General features: G+C 36.6%; 1 protein-coding gene across 1 annotated transcript; it reads right to left on the reverse strand.

The window, feature by feature from the left end:
* Positions 1-3,432: 3,432 nt before the first annotated feature.
* On the reverse strand, positions 3,433-8,839 carry LOC137711739 (cyclin-A1-4-like). The gene is made up of 11 exons (XM_068450997.1): positions 8,545-8,839; positions 7,376-7,832; positions 7,029-7,165; positions 5,664-5,756; positions 5,388-5,521; positions 5,198-5,273; positions 5,023-5,099; positions 4,887-4,920; positions 4,440-4,589; positions 4,206-4,340; positions 3,433-3,820 (listed from the first exon to the last, which is right to left on the reverse strand). The coding sequence occupies exons 1-11, from the start codon at positions 8,746-8,748 to the stop codon at positions 3,749-3,751; spliced, it is 1,569 nt and encodes a 522-aa protein (XP_068307098.1). The 5' UTR covers positions 8,749-8,839; the 3' UTR covers positions 3,433-3,748.
* Positions 8,840-17,234: the final 8,395 nt, after the last annotated feature.

The raw sequence follows: 17,234 nt of genomic DNA on the forward strand, positions 1-17,234 counted from the left end.
TAGAGGTCTCTAACTTTGGGGACTTTTGGAGAATCATTCAAGCATCCAAATCCAAGAATCCAAGGAGGCTACAAGATGAAGATGAAGGCCATGGAATTCAACTCAAGGAGAGGAATGAAGGCCCTCTCATAGGTGATTAGCCCTTACTCATGCAAAGAGGAACTCCAAAAAGGTATAAAGAAATCTCAATTCTATCTCTCTGATTTAAGTTGAGTCATGGTTCACCACCACTACTAGGGTTTGAATTTCATGGTTTAGGGTTTGTTTTAAAGTGCATACAAGCATACTATACTTCCGCCATTTAATTGTTAAATGCATGCAATATGTTGCTTAATGAACTTAGTTTTTCAAATATTTTCCTTCAATTCTAAGTTCATCAAGATGAGACTACAAAGATTTTCATATTTACATTAGTACGTTATATATTTATATGAATGGTTTGGTTTCTAGGTGAAACACATTGCAAGGATCTTCGATGCCCACGAGGTGGGTTCAACCCAAAGACATGATTTGTGAGTGGGTCTTTACTTTTAAATATTACATATTTATTTAGTTTCCATTTATATATTTAATAACGAATTTTCTACGCACACCTAAATTATATTAACATTTATGAGAATTAGCGTATTGAAGGAATTTACGGAATTTTGCTAAATCCTACGGGATGCACAGGTAGGCGAACTATTATGGGATTTTATTTATGATCATGATTAATATTTTATTGATTAGTATTATGTCCATGTGAATTATTGATTTACCATTGCATGATAGTATTTACATGCTCATCGTGTGTTGCACTGGTGTTAGTGCTCGTCCAGGCTAGGGCTAGGCTTCACATGTATGTTCACATCATATGGTACGCTCACTTTGGATTCACTGTAGGTGTTATTCATGTCCTAGATTGCTATAGGCAATTAGGACTCGTATGTGATGCACATAGCACCAGTCTTCACGTGATTGTAGTACTAGAGCGTAAGTCACTGTTTCAACCAGTCTTGTTCATGTCAGAATGCCTCTGCATAAACTCATGTGTCAGCATATGTCAATGAGCATCCGATATTATATCTTTGTTCATTCGAGTTATTGTGATTACCAGTTGTCATGCATATTATATGCTAAATATTGTGAATTGTTACATTCTAGTGATATTACAGTTTAAGATAAATGTTTTCATACTATATGTAATATATATATATATATATATATATATATATTTGGAAACTATACTTGTTTTACGGCGAAGGATTATTACATTTCGAAAATGTTTTATAAAGCTTTATTTTCAGGCCCACTCATCCATTTTTTCGCCCTTCCAAGTTCTCATTCTATTTTACTATACTTTACTTATACTCTGACGTTACGTGTGAAATGGATTCATTCCCGCTCACAAGTGCACTCTCACATTTAGGCACTTTTAGTTTTAAATTTACTCACATTTCCATATCACTACACTTTATGGCTTCGTCACCTTCCTGGTGTCGACATGCATAGCTCGATTCGGAGTCCAGGTGGACATTCTGGGTCGAAGTGTGTCAAATTTGTCATCTCTCCCTAACTCCATTAAGTTTTCCATCCAATATAAGTCATGTGCCTCGCACATGACTTGTGTTTAGGGTTATTTCGGTCATTATAATACCTTACTTCCCTTTTATTAATTGTATTCGACAAAAACCTGTAGGGTTTCTTAGGCAATGGAACATTATTTTCTATATGATAGCAATGAAATGGTCATGCAATGCACTCTCTTCTGGTTATTCCAAATATGTAATGATACACAAATGGGAGTTTGCATTTTAGCATGTCACAAAGACATAATGTCATACAGGCTCTATAAATGAGAAACAGGTTGACGTTTTGTGCCATAAATGGAGTTGTAGATGCATATGTGCTAAAGAAAAGTAAAAAAATTAAGGGTTGAACTAAGTAAAAGTAAAAAAAACTTGTGAAAAGATGTTAAAATAACCTAAATAACCCTACACACAAGTCATGTGCGAGGCACATATGACTTATATTGGATGGAGAACCTACCAGATTTGGGTTGAGATGACAAATTCAAAATTTTGTAAAGTTGGTATGACAAATTGCTTAAAATTTTAGTTTATATGACAAATTGAAAAGTATGAACAAGTTCATATGACATTTCAAAAATTTTCCCATCATTTTAATATGTAGTGTGTTTATATTTGGTAATTAATCAAAGTAAGCCCTTTTAGTAGAACATCTTATATCATTTTATGTCTTAAGAATTAAACATACAATTAAAATGGAGGAGGACCTTTGAACAAAATTATGTAAAGAAAAAGAATTAAAAAAAATAAAAAGAGAGTATAAGTGTGTTTGTTGCACCGGATTATCTCAAACTAGACTAGCTTTAAGGACTAAGCGGACTGGCTTAAACTAGACTAAGTTGGACTACCTTTGTGAAGCGGTTGATGCAGTATCGGACTAAAAAGCAGGATAATGAAAATAATAATAATTAATTCTGTTTTTTTTTTTCTTCTTTTTCTTTTTCTTGTTCTAGAACACTCTCTAGATTAAGAAACCTCTCTCTTCCCTCAACCCTTTTTCCATCCAAATTCCCCAATTCTGGACTAAGAATCTCTCTTCCCTCTCCCTTTTTTCGTCCAAATTCCACAACTTTCAAGAATCTCATCTCCTTGAGAGAGAGAAATTGCACATCCAGGGAGGCCAATGTAGCAACCAGATCGGCTTCAAGTTCTAGAAGGTCATCTACGACGAGCACGACGTTGACCCAACCGAAAGGTACCGCGGAGACGTCGGCTCCGATCTCCAGCTCAAAATGATCAACATCTACTACAATGAGGCCTCCGTCCTCATGGATCTTAAGCCCCGTACCATGAACAACATCAGATCTGGCCCCTTCGACCAAATCTTCCGCCCTAACAACTTCGACAAGTCAAGTCAAGTTAGTTTGTGCTTATTCTGGTGGTGTGATTTCGCAGGATAGAGGATAGAAGAGAGGACGCGAGGAGAGGGAGATGATGTGATTCTAGGACGTGAGCAGCCATGAGGGAACAAGAGAAGTAGATAGAAGAGGTGAGAGCAGAGTGAGGCATCTTAGCTAGTCCCATGGTTTTGGAGGGGACACGCTAAGACCAGCTAGCCCCGTTGTTAGTTGAGGCGAGTCCGCGCTAGTACCACTAATGTTAGTCCTGAGAGCAAACAAACATGGATTGCACTAAATCTTTAATCCAATCCAATCCAATCTAGTGAAAGCTAAAGAGGGCAAACAAACACCCCCTAAGTGTTCACAAGTGAGAAGAGTGGCAAAATTTGGCTCAAATGAGTAGCTATTTTTCTCGTGGGACCCACTACTTATTGGGGCTAAATGTTGCCTAATTTGTTGCTACCAAAGAAAGGAAATTACTAGCCCAAATGGTAAGTCTAATCGGAGATGAAATTTCTTACTTGAGCTTCATATAAAGCCCCCATTGGCATCGGCCTGTAAAGCAAGCACATCAGCATGGCATACAAATTCATCACATCCATGTCTCGACCTGAGACGAAGAAACCCAACGATAAAATCAATCGGTGAAGTAATGCTTTATCCAGTCCAGACCAACAATCTTTTCGTTCTAACTCCTAAGCAAAACATAATACACAAAAATACACAAAAAATGAAGGGATCTCCTACCTAATTTGATCTTTGAATTAGAACAAAGTATCAAACAAGAACTACATTTGTACAAAATTCTACAGTAGGCACCGGCATGGAAATTACAGGATTCTAGTTGCTTAAATCCTGGAAGAACTCTGGAGGTATTGATGGGGGACAGTACTTCTTCGCCATGAACTTGTACTGAAACAGATAGAAATGTCTCAGATTGGATCAAAATATTTGAACATGCCAAATTGATTCTTAAATTCACTAAAATGCCGTAATTGATTCTCAAATTCTAAAGATAATATAACTTCATGAAAGTAATGTGGTTGTCAATTATAAGGTATCCCTACTTAAAATCGTTTTCTACTAATATATAGATATTCAGTTTAAATAATACACTTCGGTTTTTTATTTCTCGCTTATCTCATCATAGCATGTTTGTAGAAACGCGATCATCAAAGGAAATCTAATTTGAAAGAAGACAGAGAAGCAATCACAAGGGGCAGTGCAACATGTTCTAAACTTCTTATTGCGACTTCACTTTAAGAGTTGAAAAAGGAGAGAGAGGTTCTTGTCATACCTTATGTTGACAGTACTTCTCCCTAACTGCAGGTAAGTTTGAACCACAGCCATTACAACACAGTTGATGCAGCGCTTTGACACAATCAAACAAGTCAGAGGCTTGGTAACATGTGTAGTGTCTCAACGTAGAATTCTGGAACATAAAACAAGTGTATAAGACACGACAGTTAAAAATGTCGCAGCAAGAATAGAAAATACTTTTTTTCAAATACTCTCATATGTAACAGCATACCCAAGGTTTTTTCAAAGGGGAAAGAATATACTTTGCCAAGAAGGCAGCAGAAGCAGCTATTAGAGATGGGGCATAACAAAGCATGCTATATTCTAGAAGAGACAACTCTGTGATGTAGGAGGCCAAGCACCAGAAATGCTCTGATGGAACCTAGGAAAAGTTGTACATTCAACAATACACATTATCAGGATTTTATCAGCACCATAAGACAAAAAGTCTCAGTAGTACTAAAATTTAGTAAAGCTAGGTATATAAAACACAATGACATCAAAAGACATCAGCAGACAAAACATTCAATTATCCTGCGTTCAAGACAAATTCAGATGGGAAAACAACTTCAATGGTCAATGAATAACGATTTGTAACAAACTTCATAACCTAAAGCATGTTCGGACATCTTATGATTGAAGGAAATTAAACAAAAAAACACAAGTCGAAGACAAATACCTCACTGGTCTTTTGAGCAGCAAAACAAAATCGCCTGAAAAATTTATGATCCAGAAATCAATATCCATAGGGAAAAAGAAAAATAAAAAGAAGCAAACTATCTTGTTTGAGTGAAAGTAACAAAGCTACACATCACCTCAAAAAGCACAAGGCAGTTGGAGCTGTCATTTCAAACTTCAAGTGATTCAGGACAGAGGATTCCATTTGCAAAACCTGCATCCCAGTAATTGATCAGTATTATTTAGAGTCAAAAGCCAACTCAAACAAGCACCTATCACTCCATCTAAGATTAGCAAAAATAAAATCCCAACCTCCTCTTTGGTGTATGTGTTGTCCGTGATGTAACAGAACTGTTCCACCTCGGGAGCAACAATCTCCTCGTATTTACTGGACAGATTGTCATCATTAAGTTATAATGCATCATTCATATACTTTTATATATTTATAGAGTCAAACACATCCGCATGCCCAAAGACAATATGAAGTAAATGAAAATCTTACGCTGCAATCATCATGCAGGCAACACCCAGCAACTGCAATTGTTTCCTATTCATCACATTGCCAGAAAGATAACGGTCTACATAGTTGATAGTCAGAAATAGTGTTTCTGGTACAAGCCTGAACTCTTCAGCAACCTATAAGTCATGATCACCATCAATCAGACAGAAATTCATGATATTGACAGATGAGATTTTTTTTTTATAATGCAAGGAAAACCCACTGTTCAAGATATGCAATGGTTCTTTCACATTAAACAAATCCAGACAGTGGGTTTACCTCTACTAGCCAATCAATCAGAATAGCACGCATGCCGGCATTAATGTCTTTCTGGATTGTTTCCATAAAGTCCATGGAGGGCCTTCTATTTTCCTGAAACCCGAGAAATCGAACCAATCGCATTACACAAGCGGATGCAAGAAAGGGGAAGTTATAAATAATTTGAAAAGATTGTTGCAAGAACTTATTCTACAGACAAATTTGTACATAAAATGTGCAGACTAATATCCAATTTGGAGATGGGGTTCAAATTAAACAAGTTAGCTAATTCACTAATTGGATTTTAATGCAATAATACTACAAGAAAATAGGTTACCAAAATACAGGACTATGTCCTAGATCATGAAATTCTTGTCCAAGTGAATACTCATTTCATCCATCCATACAATTTTCCGATTATGTCAATTTTTTTCCTTTTGACATTCTGTAGACATAATTTCTTAAAGTAGCATAGACAAATCTTATAGTGAGATTTAACATTATTTTACAGTTAGAATCCACCAAAAAAAATGACAAACAAAATGACCATGTATCGGAATAATTGACAACTAGTTTATAAGATATTGATAAAGTTTGTCGGTTTACAATAATAACTAGAATCTTAATTTGTTAGGAAGCAAATAATATGATGTTTATTTTCTGAAAGATCTCAAGAGTGGGGTTCTGATCTCCCATGTGAGCCTCTTTCCACCGGTACAGAGACCAAAGATGGAAATTCAACATTTTATAGAGAGGTTGCAACTGCACTGACTAGAACTCAAGATCAACTATTCCAGTAGCATGTTAAATGATTTGTTAGGATGTAAGCCAACTACTATTTTATATACTTTACCTAAAAAGAAAAAAAAAGTCATGCATGTACAATTTAATGCAATTCCATAAAAGTAACCTATTGCATACAAGCATTTCATATCCCACTTTAACAGTCAGTTAATCACGTTGGCTTCCAAATAGCTGTTACTAAGGACATGCTCTAATTTTTACAACCAAAAACCAATTTACCCCTTAAGATGTTAGCTTCGTTAAAGTAATTTACAACATCATGCCTGTTTAAACTGGTTGTGCTTACAATCCAGAACTAGTAAAACTGACAGAATGAAAACTATGCTGCTGCAACTACAGATATCAAATTGTGTTAACATGTTTATGAGACCCTTGTCCAACTGCAACCCACTAAGAATAGCATGTAGTAAGCATGTCATTTCTAAATGACCCAACAAATATTAGCAGATTCAAAGAAAAACTTCATAAGAAGGTAAGTAAATGTATAGAAAGTGGTTACAGTAATATACAGGAAGCTTACAAAATTATAAGCAATTTTTATATACAGGATCATTCATACTAGTTCGGAAAGCAGTGTCAAACCTCAGCTTCACGCAAGTGCTTGAATATGTCAGGAGCAATGGTTGCACAAAACTGTGGATCCATAAAATTGTCATCCATAGCAACGACTTTATCTGTTGCCTCCATATCGAAAAATATATCTTTCTTCCAGATGTTGGCTGAAATCAAGATTCAAAAATGATATATTTTAGAGGGCAGAAAATAATTTTCTTGATAAAAAAAGGTTAAGTAATGTATCATGGCTAACAACCACACTGATCATGATGTATACCATGTCTCTTTTAACAAATTAAATGAGGGAGGATCCTCAACTAAAACAAATAGCAGAGAGAGAGAAGAAGAAGAAAACAACGTTTAAAAGAAGAAACCTTCTTTTCCTGGAGAGTTCGAAATGAATAGGCTCTTAGTTGTTTTCTTCTCGATCCATTTAACATCTGAAACATCCTCATTGTCAATATATTCAAATTCTGGACTCTTTAACGAATCACATGTAGACATGCTCTCATCCAAAGACACTGAAGCACTAACTGATCTGCTTGGAGATGCATCCCTGCTTCTGAATGCATGATTTATGCAACTGAGAGCAGGAAGGACAGTACCACTGCTGCTTGGAGAAGGATCAGTTTGAATTACTTCGATAGCCAGATCAGTTCCTGAGAATGATGTATCACTGAAAGGAACCAGGATGTTTGATTTTGCACTCAATGATGCTTGAAATACATTCCCTGACAAGCCAGTATTACTCGTGCAAGATGACACTTCCTTTGTCATCTTAGCAGTCGTCTTATTGGCAATCGTCTTAGCAATTTTATTTGTACATGGCACCTTCAAGTATACAACACAGTCAATCTCTTTATCAAAAAATTATTGTCAATACACCTATATACCCGGTAGTAAGGTCAAAAAGCATTGACTTCTCCATGTTAACACAAATTGAAATATTACAAAACTTTGCTATATCCATAAATTGAAGGGCAATTTGATGTAATCACTCTACAAACATTTTGTGTCGAAAGTAGACAAAGATAGGTATTTAATTATTTAACCAGCTGCTAAATGGAACCAAATTTATACATATATGAATGAATTAAAATTATACATTAAACTCTAATCTGCATTTCGAACATTCCTAGAAGAATTACCTTGACCTAATTTATGTGATTTATGCTATCAAAATTGATTAAATATACATTAAAATGAAGATTAAGCATCTTGAACTAGATACTGTTTTTTTTTTTAAGAAATCAACGAACCCATTTTACTAAACCAATCAAATCGCCCCAATTTCCTGTAGAAACTCAAAACCACTTCAAATAATTTATCAATGAACAAAAAATAATTCAACATTTGGGTTACGTAGAAAGCAATATTCAAGGTTCAGGTAATTTCAACATTTTCTTTTTATTTTTTATTTTTTTGGTCGAAGACTTTATTTCTAATTCTGAGTAAACAAGAAATTCAACATTTCAAGAAACAGAATCAAATAATAATTAATATATTAATTAATCAACGTAACGAGGACGAAGAGTAGACGAACCATGGGCTTCGACGAAGCTAGAGTCGGTGGAACGCTTTGACACCTATTCCTCTGGTTCGTGACGTCAGCGAGAGCAGTTCGCTTCTTGGGCACTTGGGTCTTGGCCGCCATGGGCTTCTTGTTCGGATGATGCGAAATCGAGGGCTTCTTTGCCTCCGACAACGAGGATGACAATGGCGGTTGACGGCGATTCCGGGTCGACATTTTCAGGCCAAACCCTAATCGAATTGCGTTGCAAGGAAGCCAATGTGGTTTAACTTCTCAAAGAAGTCACAGAGAGAGAGAGAGAGAGAGAGAGAGAGAGAGAGAGAGATTTAATTGAAGCGCGAAGTCGTAGGGATTTCAAAGGCGGAGTGATCGTGACCGCCTGATGATTGTTGGCGAAAAATGCTATGAAGGTCAACGTCTTTATCAAATCTTTTTTTAAGGGATCTTTAACTCGGTACGGTTTATTTTAACGAAAAATTATATTTTTATACTAAAAAATTAATTCTAGTACTATTTATTTTATCTTTTATTTTGTGCTTATCGTTAAAACTCAAAGTTTTCAAACTTTTTTCTATTAGTTTTCCTTTTTTCAACTATTTTTTTCTTTTTCTTTTTTTTTTTTTTTTGTTAAAAAGAAAAGAAAAGAAAAGCCTGAAAACGAGAAACCTTGAGTGACACACCCCGACCCAGAAAGTCCACTTAGATTCTGAATCGAGCTGTGCTGACCGACACCTGGAAGGTGATGAAGCTATAAAATGTGATAGTGTATAAAAAGTGAATAAATTTGAATCTAAAAGTGTCTAAATACCAGAGTGCGCTAAGAGTGGGAGCGAACCCATTTCACACGCGATGTCAGAGCATAAGTAAGGTACAGTAGTGTGGGTAAGAATCATACCCTTAAAAGTAGCCACCAGTACTAAGATTAGCTATATATCCTCGTCGATACGAACTCAGCAGTTAAAACCTGAAGGGGTACAAAACAGAAAGTGTGAGTAAGCAGTAAAACCAAGCTTCCCAAAACTATTACCTTTCTAACAGTAATAACCCTAATTCCCTTATCGTTTTCTATAGGATAGTACAACATATATACATATATCCAAATCATACTCAGAAATGACCAAAACCACAGTTTGCCATCAACTCCACCATACATTAATGAGTAGGCCAAATGAACTTAATCAATACAAAGTGATATATCAGTCAGAGTCATCTAAAATGACATGTACAACTTATCCATGTCTCATCAATCATGGCTAGCATATAAGTCGGAGTCACCTATAGTGACATGTACGACTTATCCATATCTCATCAATCCTGGCTAGCATATAAGTCGGAGTCACCTATAGTGACCTGTACGACTTATCCATGGCTAGCATATTGATGCGAGATTTATACGCACACAAATTAAACCCTCTTTTTGTCAAATTGTAGTGAAGTGTATAAGTAGGGATCGTTTTGGACCGGGGATTAGGAGGGATTGTTAATCACTTGGATTTGACTTAAAAACGTAAAAACACAATATAAAACACTATTTAATGCTCGAAGAAAGCAAAACTAAAAATAAGAAAGATTAAGACTAAGACTTCAACAAAATAGGGGGGAATTGGATTTGGACGATTTTAAACTAAAATGGATACTTGGAAACAAAACAAATTGTAAATATGGATTTGACGGAAATGAATGGATGGGAAGCTAGCTAAGGGGTTCATCTCTATACATGTTATACTTGCATACAAAACGATTTCTAATTGCTTTTCAATAAACCATGAATTTTCAACGCCCCGGGTTAATTAGGTCCGCTTAAATTAACCGTCAAGTTTTCCTTAAGTTAATGAATTGGATGATTGCATACGACAATCCAAAGCATTCCTCACAAGTTCCCTACATGAATTGCATAATAGAGATACAAGCAAGAATCATTAAGCAACATGAAAACTATAAGTGTTGACGAGGCATTCGTTACTATGATTGCATGAAACTTATGCCAAGAATTTGTTTAACGCGATTGTTTATAAGCAACCTCCACTACTTGTGAATATAAGTTCATAACTATTACGTGAAACTCACTTATATTCTAGCGTCATATTCATGCATGAAAATTAAGCGTTCATTCTTAATAAACATACATAAATAGGATATCAATCAAATAGTTAAACAAATTGAATTCACAACTTATGAAACGTAATTAAAAGTAATCAAATCATAATGCAAGCATAAACATTTATTTCGAATCACCCCCTAGCTAAAGGGGGTTTTAGTTCCTCATACAAAACAAAGAGAATTGAAATTAAACATTGAAATCAAAGATACACCTAAACATTCCAACAACTCAAACTTGAATTGTATGAATGTTTAGGCCTTCTTCTCTTCCTCTTCTTTGTAGCATAAGGTCTAAGGATAGATGGTTTGGGGGAATGGAAGTGTGGAATGAAGTGAGGAGTGATGGAAGTGGAAGAGGATTGGTGTTTGGATTAGTAGGGAGGGGGGACTCACGGCTAAGGAAAGAATGGAAGTGTTTGAGGAGTGTTGTGTTGTGAATGAGATGTGATTTTTGTGTATGAATGCATGGGTTTTTATAGGGGGAATGGGAGAATATGTGGGTGATTGTTTAAGAGTGAATGTGGTTGTTATGATTGAGAGTGCATGTGGATGAAATGATGAAGTAGGAAGGTGGAAATGCATGTGTTGAATTGGTGGTGCAATGATGAAAGAGTAAGTGCATGTGTGTGTGAATGGTGGTGCAATGATGAAAGAGTAAGTGCATGTGTGTGTGAATGGTGGTAGCTAGGGTGAATTATGATGAATGCATGTGGAATAAAGATGGAGAAGGTGGTGTAATGATGAAGGATTAAGTGCATGTGTGTGTGAATGGTGTTTCTTGATGGTTTTGGGGTTGTGATGCATGTGAATGCATGTGGCTAAGGGTTGTTGATTGGGCTAGAGGTTTTGCATGGCTCAAAGGATTGTTTGATTGGGCTAGGCACTTTGTTTTATGTCCAAAGTGCATACAAGGCCTTCAAATTCGTCCAACACTTTGGCTCCAAGCAAATGCAATCCAATCCAAGCCCAATTTTGCTCCAAAATGCTCCAAAATGCATCTTTTTGCTTCCTTAGCCATATGAACCTAAAAACACACGAAAATGGCTTAAACTACTAAAACAACTATGAATTAACAACATAGATGCACGAAAACAAGCTAAGTAAGTCGCATGAATATGCTCTTATCACATATAAGTCAGAGTCACCTATAGTGACCTGTACGACTTATCCATATCTCATCAATCATGGCTAGCATATAAGTCGGAGTCACCTATAGTGACCTGTACGACTTATCCATATCTCATCAATCATGGCTAGCCAATAACTCAATAAGTATATCTGCACACGAGTCGGAACCACTTAAAGTGGTCTGTACAACAGGACTGGGTGTAAATAAATACACTTAAGTGCTACGATCACGTGAAGACTGTGCGAATAATCACGGGTCACCTACGAGTCAGAACCACCTAAAGTGGTATGTACGACAGGACTGTGCACCTACCTTGGATCCAAGGTGAGCGTAAGGTGCGGGAGGTGAACATCACATGAAGGACTGTGCCCTGGCCACGGGCGGGAGCACTAACACTGGGGTGTAGGTTTATGAGCTCTCAATGCATCTCAATATAACATGTGCAACTCATGGCAACCAGTACGACAGTATCGAAGTTGCCTAACACATAACTGTAGTCATGTTATAACGCAATCGATTCAACTAATACCATAAACTCACCTGAACTTACCTGGGTGTCCTAAGTTCACCTTTGCACTTGAAAGCATTCCCAATAATTATAGGCAAGTAATATACATATGGATATACCATGATGCAATCTAATACTCAACCATGTCGTAGCATTTTCAATTATAAACAATACGGTGTGAAGTGTACAATCAATAACGCCCTACTCCCGAACTACTTATTTTCAGGGATAATTATCCATGACAACCCAATTAACGCTAATTTAACTAACTAATTCACAAAACTAAAACTTGCCTTTACCAATTTCCTTCGCATTACTCAATTTCCCAAGCAAGGCTTTTGTCTCAAATATTTTATGGCTGCATCTAACGTCTTGTTAAACTGCCTACGTACCCTAAACAGGGATCAAGCCATTCGTAGTTCATATAGGTACTTCAAGGATTCACAATAATTATATGAAGGTAATATACCTAATCAATTTAAACGTGTCGATAGAACTCTTAATAACATGTACGATAAAAAGGAAAAGATCCACTCACCTGGAGTCCACGCTATGATTCTCTAGTGCACGCATCGAGGCGTCCTGAATGATCGGTCCCTGCCACGAAGTCCAAAAGTGGACAGAAGATGGTCAATTTTGCCCACAAAGCCGGCGGGTGCCTAAAACTTCCCGACGTCAATTCGTCGTCTACGGTGGTCCAACGGGGTCAAGGTTGGTTGGGTTTTGCTCCTGGGATGATGGGCTACAAAGCCCAAGTGGTGGCATCAACCATCGCTTTGCCGATTTGCCGGAAAATCGAAAAGGGTGGCTGGAGCACTATTGATTTTTGTCAAATTTCGTGGCCTCAAACCGCCACATACCATGGTTAATCAAGGTGGTTCTTGAGTGGGTTTTGTAGAGGCGAATGAGAGCTTCAAGATGGTGGTGGTGGCATCGAAAAACTCCACCGGAGTTGGCCGGAATCGGCCTTGGAAAATGGGAACTCGTGGTGGTGCGGGTGGACGGGAAGCCACTTCCTTTTCCCTTTTTTTTTTTTTTTTTTTTCTTTCCTCCATTTCTGATTGGGCTTCACCCCACAAAGTGGGGATTTAATTTAAATAAACACTAAACCTTGAATAACCAATTTCGAACGTCTGTAACTATACCGTTATAATCCGGACTCGCAAACGGCTTTCGCCTATACGTTCATACCAATGAGTACTACGAGGATATGCTAAAAGAATAAGTCTCACATCTCTCAAGTCGATGGTCAACGGAAGTCAAAGTCCTTGCCTCTAGGGTAATTTCGTAAATTCACGCTTTTAAAATAAAATAAAAACGTAAAATTTGGAACAGGTTGTCACATCGAGTATAGCTAGTTCTAGTACAATAAAAAAGAAAGTATTCCTATACGGCTCACTTGATTTTTTATGGCGTCAGAGGCATTCCAGTACAATAATGTAAGTAGTCATTTGACCTAAGACGTCATAGTTGCCCAATGGTTAGGTCATTGATTTTTATGGTGTCAGAGGCATTCCATTCGAGAGTGTCCACGACATTATTATGGTAAAGCTGCCTAGTCATGTAGACATGTGAATGTTCAACAAGGAATCTATAATCCTCAGTACGAGGGGAAAAATACTCTAAGATATGATTCAGAAATCTTCAGTCGAAGTATCAAGTGTAATGACGGAAGGCATTCCTATACGGCTTAATTGAATCATATAACAACATAGTATAATCACACTAGGGTTTTGACAAAAATTATCCATACCCTAGTAATGTAATTGAGAGTATTGATTTAGACAATGATCGAATTACATTGTAAATCCAACTGAATAGGTTCTCCAACGAAATTTTATGTTAGCTTGGGTAGCCATGATATATGGTTAAATGTCACTCATGGCTTGTGGGTCCTTCTAGATGATTAAATAAGTAGTCATCAAGGTAGAAGAAGAATTAAAAGTAAGTTTTAATTCACTAAGTGATTGTATAAGTACTATTCAATTAGATTGATACCAATCATCTCATTGCCTCACTAATTGGAACCTAAAACGATTGTACACCAATACACCTGTGTGACCCATGTGATGAGATAACTAAAGGATGATGAAATTAATTAATTAATTAAGTTTTATGATTAATTAGAAAGCCTAAATAAATCATAGAAGCGATGAAAGATCATGTTTGGGATTCAATATAGTTCGGGTTCTTTCGAGCTCATCGGGCCCAAACCACAAGCATTGGATGACTTGGAAAAGAAAAAGGCCCAAGAAGAAAGCCTAGCACAAGGGGCCGGCTGCCTTAAGACAAAAAGTGTGAGAGATTGACTTTCACTTCACCTTATAAAAGGTGTGTTAAGGGACCATGTGATGAGATAACTAAAGGATGATGAAATTAATTAATTAATTAAGTTTTATGATTAATTAGAAAGTCTAAATAAATCATAGAAGCGATGAAAGATCATGTTTGAGATTAAATATAGTTCGGGTTCCTTCGAGCTCATTGGGCCCAAACCACAAGCATTGGATGACTTGGAAAAGAAAAAGGCCCAAGAAGAAAGCCTAGCACAATGGGTCGACTGCCTTAAGACAAAAAGAGCGAGAGATTGACTTTCACTTCACCTTATAAAAGGTGTGTTAAGGGAAAAAGTTCCTTAGGGTTTTTGTGTGTGTCTTTCTAGCCTCAAAAGAAAACAACTCTCTGTCTCTCTTTTCCCACACAAGGTTGGCCACCAAAGGGAGAGTTAACTAATCATCTATTTTCCTTTTGGTTATTCATTCATCCATCTCACTACACTAGCGGGTGTGGATCTTTAGAGGTCTTCTACACTTGGAGGGTTAAGGGTACCGTTTGGTACGTCCCACACTTGGTGCGCCAAATTGCTTGGAACGCATTGTCCCGTGGAACGAATTATAGTTAATTTTTTGTACCACCCTCCCCCTAGAACAGACTTGTTCTAGCCCATGGAACACAAAATGATGGTTTTTTTGGACAACAATACCTGTTCTCTTTTTCATTAATTCCACTGTCTACTTTATCTCTCCCATCGCCTCCCTCTGTTTTACCCTCTGTTCTACCATCTCTCTCTCATGTAGCATTTTCCTCCACCACAAACCCAGCAACCCAACCATAGCTAACCCAATCCTAGAAAACCCATATGAACCCAACCCCCACGTTCCTCTCGCCGCCTCCCTCATCCCTGCCGCCACCCACTAAAAAGACGTGGTCGACACCGTCGCTTGACAATACCCCGCTGCTTCTCCAACTCAACACCCCTTGAAGTCTTGATTCAACATCAAGAGAGGAGGTATATCTATGATTGAGTACATAAACAAATAATTAGAAAATTTATTTCTTCAAAAACTCTCGAATTCTGCTCCAATGAAGATTGAATTGAAAGTTTCGATTGGATGACAGAGGTTGCGGTTTCAAGCGAGTGGTCGAAATTTTTATGGGCCGTGGATCTGGTCCCTTGATGCTAATAGAGAATCTAGATAGCCGGGGAGAGAAGGAAAGAATATTGCGGTCCTGCAGAGGAAGAGAATGGAGAGAAAGATCCAAAGAGGTCTTAGTTCGAGAATCTAAGATATGGGGATCAAATCCCTGGGGTTGAGAGGATGGATACGCTTGTCATTTAATCCTTCATGCCATTCTGCCATGCGCGTACCAAACACGGAATAGAACAATTGTCCAATCCTGTCTTGCACATACCAAACGTAGCATGGAACTTCCGTTCCATTCCATTCAATTTCGTCTCGTCATTGTTTGTTTAGCTCAAATCATATTTTACAATATTAGGAATTAATTTTTGTAAATAATAATTTGTTTAATAAAAACAAGTAGCATATGTTGGATTCAGTTTTGGTCAATTATCCGAGAACACACAACCATGAACCAACAGGTCATGTTGACACATAGTTTATAACTTAAGTAATTAGAAATATTTATTTTGTACTTTTATAGACTTCAATTCTATTTATCTTATTTTGATATCGCGCGAGTAACATTTAGGCTAAATATTTACTTAAAAACATGTCGTGTTAATCGAACTGACTACAATAATTCTAAGTAGTACAATCTAATGGTGTAATGCTCACTCAATGAGGAAATTTGGAAAATAAGCATATTTTGGATTCTAAATAAAATTATAACCACATTTTAAAGTTTACTAGCATATGGGCACACACAAAAGTGTGTGAGAAAATTTTTTATTTTTGTTTTTGAAATAGAAGGAGAGAGGAAGGAAGTGATAGAGAACGTGAGGGTGGGCACACATAAAAACAGCAAAATTTGGTTGTGTGAAATTACATTTTGCCCATATTTCTTATTCATGTTCTATTTTAATTAGAGAGTTAAACTGGTAATTTCATAGAATTTTGGTTGACAATGAGTGTTTTATTAATTAGTAGAGATAATAATTATAACCAAAATTGGATATGTAAGTACTAATATATCTTTAATGATTAAAATCCTCATATTTTGCTCTTAATGGTGAACTAAGGGTTTGTAACTGTAAAGGTCTTCTTAGCCTAACAATACTTGGCTACTCAAAGATGAGTAGGAATTCTACTAAAAAATTTTCAAAATTGGTCGTTGTTAATTTATAAAACTTCGTGTTTATAATCATAACCGTTCATATTATAAATCACCATACAAAGATCGCATCTGCAAAAAATCAATTAAAACTAAGGTTGTTTAGTCATCAAACTATTTAAAAACAAATGAACGGTATTGGTAAAAACATTATGAATCGTCTATGTATTTGTTACAATAGATTGAATAAACGACATTAGTTTTAATTTATTTTTTGCAAAGATGTTTTTTACAATGTGATTCATAGTATGAACGGTTCTGATTATAAGCACAAAGCTCCACTATTAAAACACTAAGAATTTTGAGTAGCAAAGTATTGTTCTCCCCAGTCGCCGCCACGACTTTAATTATTCTACTGTATGAAACTGAATTTTCATACAGTTAAAGAAA

Source organism: Pyrus communis, chromosome 1 (assembly GCF_963583255.1).
Source record: "Pyrus communis chromosome 1, drPyrComm1.1, whole genome shotgun sequence".
Lineage (NCBI taxonomy): Eukaryota > Viridiplantae > Streptophyta > Magnoliopsida > Rosales > Rosaceae > Pyrus > Pyrus communis.